General features: G+C 37.5%; 1 protein-coding gene across 1 annotated transcript; it reads right to left on the bottom strand.

Annotated features, from left to right (window-relative positions):
* Positions 1–1,877: 1,877 nt before the first annotated feature.
* On the bottom strand, positions 1,878–13,304 carry ZNF630 (zinc finger protein 630). Its single transcript, XM_043569845.1, has 5 exons — positions 13,203–13,304; positions 10,465–10,569; positions 4,389–4,515; positions 4,064–4,159; positions 1,878–3,874 (listed from the first exon to the last, which is right to left on the bottom strand). The coding sequence occupies exons 2-5, from the start codon at positions 10,477–10,479 to the stop codon at positions 2,148–2,150; spliced, it is 1,965 nt and encodes a 654-aa protein (XP_043425780.1). The 5' UTR covers positions 10,480–10,569; positions 13,203–13,304; the 3' UTR covers positions 1,878–2,147.

The raw sequence follows: 13,304 nt of genomic DNA on the forward strand, positions 1-13,304 counted from the left end.
ACACCATACACAAAATAAATTCAGAATGGATGAAAGACCTAAATGTGAGACAGGAAACCATTGAAATCCTAGAGGAGAACACAGCAACCTCTTTAACCTTGGCTGTAGCAACTTCTTACTAGACACATCACTGGAGGCAAGGGAAACAAAAGCAAAAATGAATTATTGGGACTTCATGAAGATAAAAAGCTTCTGCACAATGAAAGAAACAATCAAAAAAACTAAAAGGCAGCCTATGGAATGGGAGAAGATATTTGCAAAAGACATATCTGATAAAGGGTTAGTATCCAAAATCCATATAGAATGTTTCAAATTCAACATCCAAACAATAGGTATTCCAGTTAAGAAATGGACAGAAGACATGAATAGACATTTTTCCAAGAAAGACAACCAGATGGCTAAGAGACACATGAAAAGATGCTCAATATCACTCATCATCAGGGAAATACAAATCAAAACCACACTGAGATACCACTTCACACCTGTCAGAATGGCTAAAATTAACAACACAGGAAACAGATGTTAGCAAGGATGCAGAAAAAGGGGAACCTCTTGCACTGCTGGTGGGAATGTAAACTGGTGCAGCCACTGTGAAAAACAGTATAAAATTTCCTCAAAAAGTTAAAAATAGAACTACCTTATGATCTGACAGTTGCATTTCTAGCCTTTACACAAAGGATACAAAAATACAGATATGAAGGGGTACATCACCCCAATGTTTATAGAAGCATTATCAACAATAGCCAAATTATGGCAAGAGCCCAATTGTCCATTGACTGATAAATGGATAAAGGAGATGTGGTATATTCATACAATGAAATACAGCCATCAAAAAGAATGAAATCTTGCCTTTGCAACAATGTGGATGGAGCTAGAGTGTATTATGCTAAGCGAAATAAGTCAATGAGAGAAAGACAAATATCGTATGATTTCACTCATATGTGGGATTTAGGAAACAAAACAGTTGAACCCATGGGAAGAGGGGAAAAGGAGAGAGGGAAGCAAACCATAAAAGACTCTCAATAATAGAGAACAAACTGAAGGTTGATGGAGGGAGGTGGGATAAATGGGTTATGGGTATTAAGTAGGACACTTGTTATGATGAACACTGGGTGTTATATGGAAGTGATGACTCACTAAATTCTACTCCTGAAACCAATATTACATTACATATTAACTAGAACTTAAATAAAAATTTGGAAGAAGAAAATAAAAAGTAAAAGTTGAGGGGTGACTAGGTGGCTCAGTCGGTTAAGCATCCGACTTCAGCTCAGGTCATGATCTCATAGTTTGTGAGTTTGAGCCTGCATCGGGCTCTGTGCTGACAGTTCGGAGCCTAGAGCCTGCTTGGATTCTGTGTCTCCCTCTCTCTCTGCCCCTCTCCCACTTGCACTCTGTGTCTTTCTCTCAAAAAAATAATAAACATTAAGAAATTAAAAAAAATAAAAGTTGAGAGGAGAGAGAAAAAATTAGTATTAGTTTACCTAATTAAGGAAAAAGAAATCACAAATACACACTATGAGAAATGATAGTGGAGAAATAACAATATATGTCGAGGAAATTAAACGAATCATAGGAGATCACTTTGCTCAAAACTTCATAAATATATTTTTCTTTTTTCAAAATTTCACAAATCTATACTTCCTTGAGAAAATGGATGATTTTTATGAAAATTACAAGGATTCATATATCTATATCTATGTATTGATAGACATATCAACATAAATACATATATAATCTAAAGAGAGAAAATATGATCAAAGAAATAGAGAAAGATGACAATGAGATTGCTTTCAAATTATGCACCATACCCAAATAAATTCACCGGAAAATGCTACAAAACCTGCAAGCACCAAATAACACCAAAACTATGCCAATTATTCCAGATGTATTTATTCTGTGAGGGGGGGGAATACTTTGAAGGTGAGAAAGTGCATTACATATTTACAGTGTTGAAAATATTCTGAGAGCCTGACCAGATCATCCTGTGGAGGAGTAATCAGAAATATGTAGGAATGTATGAATCTATTCCACAGTAAAGGAGGTGCCACATTTTTTTTCATGTCCAATGTACCCAGAGGATTTCTGTTCAGTGTGAGTTTTTTCATCCATAGTGAGATCTGACTTCTGGGAAGACCTTCCCACAATCAGTACTTATATGAGGTTTCTCTCCTATGTTGGTTCTGATGTCCAGTGAAGTGTATGTGCTGGCAGAACACCTTCCCACAGTCACTGCAGTTGGAGGGTTTCTCTGCTGTGTGTGTTCTCTGATATGTGATCATCTGTGAATTTCGGGAAAAGGCCATACCATATTCAGCAGATTCAGTGGGTTTCTCCCTAGTATGAGTTCTTTGATGTACAGCTAGTGGAGATGTCTCACATAAGGCCTTTCCAGATTCATTACGTTCATATGGTTTCTCTCCAGCATGAGCTCTCTGATGTATAATGAGATGTGACTTCAGGGAAAATGCCCTTCCACACTCAGTACACTCATAGGGTTTCTCCCCTGTATGAATTCTCTGATGAATAATGAGGGGTGATTTCTGGGAGAAGGTTTTGCCACAGTCACTACACTCATAGGGTTTCTCCCCTGTATGAATTCTCTGGTGTATAATAAGAGGTGATTTCTGAGAGAAGGCTCTTCCACACTCTGTACATATATAAGGTTTCTCTCCAGTGTGAAGCCTTTGATGTCCAGTAAGGTGGGACTTTTGGGAAAAGGCTTTTCCACAGTCATTACACACATAAGGTTTCTCTCCTGTATGAATTCTTTGATGCCCTATGAGGTGGGACTGCTGGCAAAAGGTTTTTCCACATTCACTACACTTATAGGGTTTCTCTCCAGTATGTGTTCTATAATGGATGATGAGTTGTGTTTTCCGAGGGAAGGTCTTCCCACATTCAGTACATTCATAGGGTCTCTCCCCAGTATGAGTTATCTGGTGTATAAAAAGGTGAGACTTCTCACAGAAGGCTTTCCCACATTCACTACATTCAAAGGGCTTCTCTCTAGTGTGAACTCGCTGATGTATAATGAGATGTGACTTCTGAGAGAAGGCTTTTTGACACTCAGAACATTCATAGGGTTTCTCTCCAGTGTGGACTCTTTGATGAACAATGAAGGGTGACTTCTGGGAGAAGGCCCTCCCACACTTACTACACTCATAGGGCTTCTCCCCAGTATGAATCCTCTGATGCACAATGAGGTGTGATTTCTCACTGAAGGCTTTTCCACAATCTCCACATACATACGGTTTTTCTCCAGTATGAATTCTTTGATGTATAATAAGTTGTGACTTCTTAATAAAGCCTTTCCCACACTCACCACAAACATTGGGTTTCTTACCAGCTTGACCTTTTTTATACTGAATATGGACTTGTTTATGACTGAGAAATTTTTCACATTGACCATGTCCACAAGGTTTCATGCCAGTGTAAATTTTCTCAGGTACAGAACAGGAATCACTAAAGCTAGGTGGGCTCCTGCATCCAAATCTCTCAATGGGGTTCTTTCTTGTATGGCTCCTATTACATATCAGTGAGTCTAAATTAGATTCCAAGTTCTTTTCACATAAATCAAAATTATGGAGTTTTTTACTTGAAGGATCAAGGTTTATGCACCCACCAAAACTGTTTCCAAGTGTGTTATATTTGGTGCCTTTCTCCTTGGTCAATGTTTCATGGTTAATGACTGTGACTTGCTTCAAAACTCTGTCTTGGTTTCCCTGATATTTATGTGTCTGACCATCAATACGCCAAACTTTTAAAAGGCAGTACAATGAATTATCCTTTGGGGCTTTTTCCAATATCTCTTTTTGAAATGAAAGTTCTTCAGAAATGATGTGCTGGGAAGAGTCAAGGCTTTTCTCCCTGTCTGAAAGAAGAAAAAGATAAAATCAAATAGAAACCAAAAATAAAACAGCAATGAACAGAAGTGCTAAGAAGGTGCTCATGTGGGATGGATGTTATAAAGAAGGCCTGGTGAATTTTAAAGAATAAAAGAGTTCATTGATGTCAGAGAAGAAGAAATACCCTCCCAGCCATCTATCAAATTCTCACTTACCTGAGTGGATCCACCTTGACAACTCACTCTTCATGATCCATGGGTCCTCTTCATGTTCCAACTTGAAGATTATACCTGGACTTATACCTGAACACCCTGTTAAGGGAAAATTATTCAGAAATTCATAAAGAGAAGAAGCAATCTCAGGGGCCTCCCAGGAAAGATGGATCCTTAACTCACAAAAATAAATTCCAGATATAACAAAAATATAAACATAAAAAAACTATAAAGACCCTATTAATGGAAAATCATAAAGGTCATGGTCTTGACAGTTTGAAGAATGGGGAGGACTTGATTCATTGTTATACAGAGAATTTGCCCTTACCCACAGAGACCAGATGGCTGTAGATCTCCAGCATCACATCTCTGTGTAGGATCTTCTGAGCAGGGTCCAGATGCTGCCACTCCTCCTGGGTGAAGTCTACAGCCACATCTTCATAGGTCACTAGTTCCTATAACAGTACATTATGTACAATCTGCTCATCCTGATCATTTTTACCACAGCAACACCTGTAGGATAACTACTTATCATTTTGTGTAGCATACTTAATGAGAAAAACTTTGTAAGTTCTGCCATTAGCAAGAATAGTTGGTGGAACAGAATAAAGAGTCTAAAACTAGATTGCAATGGAATATTACTCAGCCACCAAAAATAATGAAATCTTGGAGCACCCTGGGTGGCTCAGTCAGTGAAGCATCCGACTCTTGATCTCGGCTCAGGTCATGATCTCACAGTTCATGAGACTGAGCCTCGCTTTGGGCTCTGCATTGACAGCATGGAGCCTGCTTGGGGTTCTCTCTCTCCTTCTCTCTCTACCCCTCGCCTGCTCTCTCTCTATCTCTCGCTTTCTGTCAAAATAAATAAATAAACATTAAAAGAGAATGAAATCTTGCCATTTCAACAACATGGATGGAGCTACAACGTGTTATGCTAAGCAAAATAAGTCAGTCAGAGAAAGACAAATACCATATGATTTGACTCATACGTGGAATTTAGGAAACAAGACAGATGAACATATAGGAAAGGAAAAAATGAGAACAGAGGGAAACAAACCACAAGAGACTCTTAACAATAGAGAAAAAACTGAGGGCTGATGGAGGGAAGTGGTTGGGAGAAGGGTTAGATAGGTGATGGGTATTAAGGGCACTTGTAATGAGCACTGGGTGTTGTGTGTAAGTGACGAATCACTGAATTCTACTCCTGAAACCAATATTGCACTCTATGTTAACTATAACTTAAATTTTAAAAAAAGAAAAAAGAAAAAGAAATAAACAAATGAATTTTGAAAGTAAATAAATGCAGAAAAGATAGATTGTTCAAAACTGGGTAGTTATCAGAAAAATGTAAAGTTAGACTCCTTATTTCATACTATACTCAAAAATAAATTTGAGGGGTGCCTGGGTGGCTCAGTCGGTTAAGCGGCGACTTTGGCTCAGGTCATGATCTCGCGGTCCGTGAGTTCGAGCCCCGCGTTGGGCTCTGTGCTGACAGCTCAGAGCCTGGAGCCTGTTTCAGATTCTGTGTCTCCCTCTCTCTGACCCTCCCCCGTTCATGCTCTGTCTCTGTCTCAAAAATAAATAAACATTAAAAAAAATTAAAAAAAATAAATTTGAGATATAACAAAAATTTAAACAAAGAAAATCAGAAGACATAAAAATAAAGACAGGAGAGATTCTAAAAATAATTTTAAAGTGGAGAAAACTCTTCTAAGTAGTCATGCTACAAGACCCAGATGTCACAAAGGAAAACACTGATAAATTTGATTACTTTATGTATTTCATAGCAAAATATACCATAAACAAATTCAAAGGACAAGCAACTACCTGAGGAGTATATATATGCACAACACATAAGATGGACAAAGAACAAATTTGCTCAATTTATAGAGCTCCTACAAAGCAAAAAGAAAATGACTAACAACCTTTTAAAAAATAATCAAAGGACATTACTGTCAATTCAGAGAAAATAAAATGCAAATGGCTTCTAAACATGTAAAATGGTGTTCAACTTCATTCACATGAAGATAAATGCAAATTAAATCAAAATATCATGTTTTTCTTACATAATATCAAAGTTTAGAGTTTGATAAGTCACTAAGATGGTGAAAATGTAAAAAAAAAAGTAGCACTCAAATTGCGAGTATACACTGGTACAATATATTTTGAGGGCAATTAACTTACAATAATTTAACAATATCCATCAAAATCTTATTTTTAATATAATTGATTGTCAAATTGGTTTGCATACAACATCCAGTGCTCATCCCAACAGGTGCCCTCCTCAATGCCCATCACCCACTTTCCCCTCTCCCCAACCCCATATCAACCCTCAGTTTGTTCTCAGTATTTAAGAGTCTCTTATGGTTTGCCTCCTTCCCTCTATGTAACTTTTCCCCCCTTCCCCTCCCCCCTGGTCTTCTGTTAAGTTTCTCAGGATCCACATATGAGTGAAAACATGATATCTGTCTTTCTTTGCCTGACTTATTTCACTTAGCATAACACTCTCCAGTTCCATCCACGTTGCTACAAAAGGCCAGATTTCATTCTTTCTCATTGCCAAGTAGTATTCCATTGTATATATAAATCACATCTTCTTTATCCATTCATCAGTTGATGGACATTTAGGCTTTTTCCACAATTTGGTTATTGTTGAGAGTGCTGCTATAAACATTGGGGTACAAGTGCCCCTGTGCATCAGTACTCCTGTACCCCTTGGGTAAATTCCTAGCAGTGCTATTGCTGGGTCATAGGGTAGATCTACTTTTAATTTTTTGAGGAACCTCCACACTGTTTTCCAGAGTGGCTGCACCAGTTTGCATTCCCACCAACAATACAAGAGGGTTCCTGTTTCTCCACATCCTCTCTAGCATCTATAGTCATCTGACCAGCAATTCCATTTCTAGAAATTATTCAACACATATATGTAAGCAAAAGAACATGTGTGATGTTACTTCACTACAGTACTATTTATAATAGCAAAATAATGCAGACAACTTTATGGGGGATTGGATGAATTGTGCTTCAATCTGCATAAGAGAATTCCATATACAACCAAAAAAGCAACAAGGATCGCTATGCAAAAATCTCTAAGATATATTGTTAAGTGAAAAAAAACATCCATCTATTCAGCAAGCAGTTATTGAGATCCCACTGAATACCAGGCATTTTTCTAGGAACTGGGGATACAGCAAAAAAGAAACCTGACAAAAATATCTTTCTTCAAGTATCTCATATTCTAGTGAGAGAAGACAGCCAACAAGGCTGAGTGAGAAAATGACATATAGCCAAAAAAGTTTTTAATGTGTACTTCAAAATTTGTATCACTCATATACAAAAAGCTCTTAGAAATCAATGAGCAAAAGACAAAGACAGAAAGGGAGTTTTACAGAGAAATTTTTAAATGGCAAATAAATATGTGAAAAAATGCCATATTTCATTTAATGATTAATGAAAAGCAAATGAAAATAAGATACAATGCTCATCCATAAAAATAGTAAGAATGAAAACCACTGAAGCTATCTGGTAGTCAGAGAAGTATTTGGAAATGGGCCTTTTTATAAGTGATTTGAAGCCACATGTAGAAGCTTATTACATAATATCAAAATGCAATTTGAAAAATACCCTTTAAATTTTAAACATGCTTGCTCTGTAACCTAGCACTCTCATGTCCAAGAATTTGGTCTATATAAATATTTGAGAAATATACAAAGATATGTTGATAAGGTTGTTCCCTTATTTGTGACTTCACTACTTTAGAGTATTGGTGAGACTATGTACTACCCATGCCTCAGCTTTTTTCTCTGAAGAATGGGGATAAATAATAGTATCTAACACAAAGTAATTCCATTATGTTTTATTATAATGGTGTCAGGCACACAGTAGGCGTTCAATAAACGGTAGCTGTGATTATTCTTATTCTTTAAAAAAAATTTTTTAATGTTTATTTTTGTGAGAGAGAGAGAGTGCAAGCGGGAGAGGGGCAGAGAGAGAGGGAGCCGCAGAATCTGAAGCAGGCTCTAGGCTCTGAGCTGTCAGGATAGAGCCCGACATGGGGCTCAAAGTCACGCCCGCAAGATCATAACCTGAGCCAAAGTAGGATGCTTCATGGACTGAACCACCCAGGCATCCCTATTCTTATTCTTATTTCCATTAGACATCAAAGAAAAAAAAAACAGAAATAAAAGAATCCACAACAAGGGGCTGGTATCCTGCAAACATTAAAAGAACAATGAAAAGATACTATGAACAAAGTGCCTGGGTGGCTCAGTCAGTTGAGTGCCAGACTCTTGATTTCAGCTCAGGCCATGATCTCTGGGCTCATGACATCAAGCCTTGCATCGGGCTGTGTGCTGACAGCACAGAGCCTACCTGTGATTCTCTCTTTCTCCCTCTCTCTTTCTGCCCCTCCCCTGCTCACGCTTGCACACGTGCTTTCTCCCTTTCTCAAAATAAATAAATAAACATTAAAAAAGATACTATGAGCAATTTTATTTATAAATAAAGTTTATTTGCAATGCAGGTTGCAGGACAGCAGGGTATGGTACGCATGCCAAATCTGGCCCATAAGCATAGGATGGTTTTTACACTTTTAACTGTTGAAGAAAAAAGTGAAAGGAGAATATTTTGTGGCATGTGAACATTGTATGAAATTCAATTTTCAGTGTCCATAAATAAAATTTTTTTGGATTACAGCCATGTTCATTGGTTTACATATTGTCTACAGCTGTTTTCAACCTACAAAAGCAGAACTGAGTAGTTGCAACAGAGACCATATGGCCTACAAAAGCTTAAGTATTTCTATCTGGCCCTCTACAGAAAAAGTTTGCTGACCTCTAACTTAGACAAACTGGACAAATTACTTGGAAATCACAAGTTAACAAACCCAACATACATAGAAATAGAAAAGCTGGATGGTATTGTATCTTTTAAATAAATCAAATTCATAATTAAAAACTTAACCACAAATAAAACTCCACACCCTGATGACTTCACTGGAGAATTCTTCCTAATTTTTAAGAAGGAAATAATACTAGGGTGCCTGGGCGGCTGAGTCGGTTAAGCATCCGACTCTTGGTTTTGGCTCAGGTCATAATCTAATGGTTAGTGTGTTCGAGCCCCATATTGGGCTCTGGACTGTTGGCGTGGAGCCTGCTTGGGATTCTTTCTCTGCCCCTCCCCCAGTTGCTCTCTCTCTCAAAATAAATAAATAAACTTAAAAAATTAAAAAGAAGGAAATAATACTAATTTTACCCAAACTCTTTCAAAGAATACTTCCCAACTTGTTAAATAAAGCCAACATAACTGTGATGCCAAAACATGATAAGCACAATACAAAAAAAACACAACCATGTCTCATGAACATAGGAGTAAAAATTCTCAACAAAATATTAATAAAAGACTGACTCAATGATGATGATGATGATGACAGGAATGGTTGGAGATTAACCATAGATAAAACAAGATTGGCCACTGGTTGATAATATTTGCAGCTGGGTGATAAGTACAAAGGGGTTCACAAAAATCAACTTTTGTGTATGTTCAAAACTGAAACTTTCCATAATAAAATATGTAAAGTTTGGATTTATTGGAAATGTTTTAATACACTTTTTTAAAGTTACAGAAGATATAGTTTGTGTAGTAAAAAACACATGAAAATAATAAAATCACTCACACACATTTACATATATACATCTACACACATAGGGATTATATGTATAAAGAGTGGAAAGATCATCCCCAAACTACATAATACTAGTTATGCCAGGGAAGAAGGCAAAAATTAGATTTCAGACATATTTCCCTTTCTTCCTAAATTTTACTTTGCAATATTATGTACATTCTTTGCACCATGTATATACTACCCTTGCAAAGAAAGGATAAAAAGGCATAAAAGTAGAGTAGAGAGTAGAGTAGAGAAGGAACTGGCCTTGAGTTGGGGCATGATCCCACAAACTATGAGATGACAGTGAAGGAGCCATGGAAAACCAGGCTCCAAGCCTCTGCCAGAAAATTTTAACTAAAAATAGCCTCTTTGAAACAACTATTGATGATACCACACTGTGCTGAAAACGGCTGGCCTTTAGGAAAACTCAACAATAACATTTCTTAAGCTAAAGTCTCAGAAATCTTGACTTGAGGAGATGGATTGATGAACTGCTTTATCTTGATGGGGAATGCAAATCATCTAAAGCATCCTGTTTGCCATTTTCACTGTGGCTGCCAGGAAGCTTGAAGATAAAATGTTTATCTCATTTTATATCAAATATGGCCAGATATCTTCACAGCAACTTCACCTGCCTCTTAATCTTCTATTCTGTCTAAATTTCTCTAATTCATGTGTTCAATGTATTGTCCTTTTTCATTTTATTGTGGGAAAACCAAGTGGGAAACAAACAACCTACCTGGGACTCCATCATTTTCTGTTTCTCTTTGGAAACCAATTGGGGTTGGGGTGGGGGTACAGAAGAGTCTTCAGAGACCAGGCTGTATTAATCACTCTTCAGTGGCTGAATATAAAATGCATTACTTGTTAATTCATTGGTAATTGTCTTTGTCATCTGACCAGCAATGCCACTTCTAGAACTTTTTCTTAAGGTAATAATCATGGATGTGTGCAGAGACTTAACTGAAGGAAATTTCATCACAGATTTGTCTTTAACACCATAATTTTGAAAATAATCAAAATGCTTAATCACTGAGGACTGAGAAAATAAGTTATGGAACCTCCAAGAGATGAAAAGGCAGGTGACCATTTAAAGTAACACTAGAGACAATTAAGAGGTTCACGAGATACAGAAACCAAATGTAAAGTATGGACCTTGTCTGGACCTTAATTTAAAAAGACAAAAAAATCTTTGAGATAATCATTAAATTTTGAGTCCTGACTAGATATTTGATGATATTAAGAAATTTAACCAATGATGATCGGAAGTTATTACTGTTATTTTATATTGAATATATAAAATTCAAGTATTGACCTTGAAGTCCTTATCTTTTGTATGAAATGATATATCTGGGCTTTGTTTCAAAATAATAACAACTATATATATAAAGATTAATTGAGCTATACATTTAATATTTGTGCATTTTATGTTATCAATAACAAAAAACAATCTGGAAGAAAGAAATAAATGGGTGGTCTAGATTAGGGGTTGGCAAACTTTCTCTGTAAAGAGACAGACAGTAAATATTTCAGATTTGTGAAGCCTATGGTCTTTGTTGCAATTATTCAGTGATTGAAAGCAGCTATAGACAATGCATAAGCCAATTCTGTTCACTGGCTGTGTTCCAATAAAACATCACTTATGGACACTATAATTTGAATTTTATATCATTTTCATATGTCACAAAATATTCTTCTGATTTTTTTCCAAACATTAAAAAATGTGAAAACCATTCATAGTTTACAGCTGTATAAAAACAGCAGCAGGCCATATTTGGCCCACTGCCTAGAGTTTTCCATCCCCTGGTCTAGGTGAAACAACAGTGGCCATGAGTTGATGATTGATGATACTGGGTGATGTGCATAATGGGGTTTATTATATAATTCCCTATATTTTGCTGAATGTTTGAAAATTTCCATAGAAATATACTTAATAGTATATGGAAATAAAGTTAATAGCATGGAAATACACCTGCAAAATGAAGAAGAGGCCGACCACAAGATCACACTCCCAATTGTTTAATAACAACAAACATCTGTTCCCAAAGATATCACAGTGGTTTGTGGCCATCCAAAGTTCAACCCTACCTGACAAAATCTTATTTGTTGGTATCTAATTTCTTCCATTGGATTTTCTTGGGTATCACATGAGTAGAACTGACCTTGAATTCATGGAAGATCCATGAAATATATACAAGATCAGTGCTACAAAACCATAATGAATAGATAATAATTGGGTATTAACTCACTTAAATATCATCCCAAGCCTCAAAGGATAGATCCTGCTATTATCCTCATTTCACAGTGAAGAAACTGAGGCCTAAAGAGGTTTAGTGACTTATTCATGATCACACAGCCAGTGACTAGAGGGTGAAGTGGTGGGAAAGCAAAAAGCAGAGAACTCCTCCTTAGCTGTCATGGCACCAAAGTTTTCAGAGATGCGACTCGGCTTCTGAATGCCCTAGAAATTAATTCTCCTCCTAAATTACAGAGGGCATTGTCTGGTTGTTAACTTGAGAATAACAAAACTCTAAATTTACATTGTGCTTTACAGCTCAAAGTTAACTTAAAACCTTAACATTCAAAGCAACAACACGGAAGAGAGAAGCCAAAAATCAATGAAATATTTGCAAAACACGTATCACTGATAAAGTAGTATCAGAATATATAAAAACAAGTCCCACAAATCAATAAGGAAAAGGCAGACATTCAATAGAAAAAGGAGCAAAAGATCTGAACAGGTGCCTTACAAAAGAGGATCTAAGATATCAAAAATATATGAAAAAGCAGTCATCAGGGAAATACAAATTAAAGGCCCAATGTATGACTCCTCCATTGGAATGTTGATACCACAAGGGCAGGAATTTTTGTTTATTCTTGGATGTACTATCCATCTCAAAGAGCCACCCATCATGGACCTCACAGAATCTCAACATTGACCCTACACATTCTAATTCCTGTCTCCATGGACCCTCATCATTCACCCTAAAGACCACCCCATTGCTCACCCCAGATCCCCCATCATTCACCCAACAGACTCTCCATCACTCATCCCACAAACCCCTTTCACTCACTCCCTTGAAACCCTACCATTCACCCTACAGACACTTTTGCTCACTGCACAGACTCCCCTATCGCTTCCATAAACCCCTCATCGAATATCCCACACAGTCTTACAGACTCCCCTCCCTATCACTGTTTTCCACATCATTCAGTCCAAAGGACCCCCTCATTAGTCCTTCCACATGTCCCCATCACTGACCACACAAACCCGCATCACTTAACGGGGCCCCTCACCCTGGCTCTGCTCTCAGGACCCCAAAGCTCCTTCTCAAGACGAACTTGGCTCCCTGCTTGCACAAATGGGCTCAACATCCCCCGAAATTCCCTTTCCCCTCCAGCCCTCCTTGGTGGGTCTGGTTGACGCTTTAGCTTATCTTTCGCATGCCCAGAAACAGCCTCCAAGCCGAGCTCTACCAGTAACAAAAATGGCGTCATTCGGTCTGTGCCAGGAACAACGTCGCCGGCCAGGAAAACGGCCAGGGCCTCACACTGCCTCTTGAGGCTCCCATTCCAGCC

The sequence above is a fragment of the Prionailurus bengalensis genome, chromosome X, assembly GCF_016509475.1.
Source record: "Prionailurus bengalensis isolate Pbe53 chromosome X, Fcat_Pben_1.1_paternal_pri, whole genome shotgun sequence".
Lineage (NCBI taxonomy): Eukaryota > Metazoa > Chordata > Mammalia > Carnivora > Felidae > Prionailurus > Prionailurus bengalensis.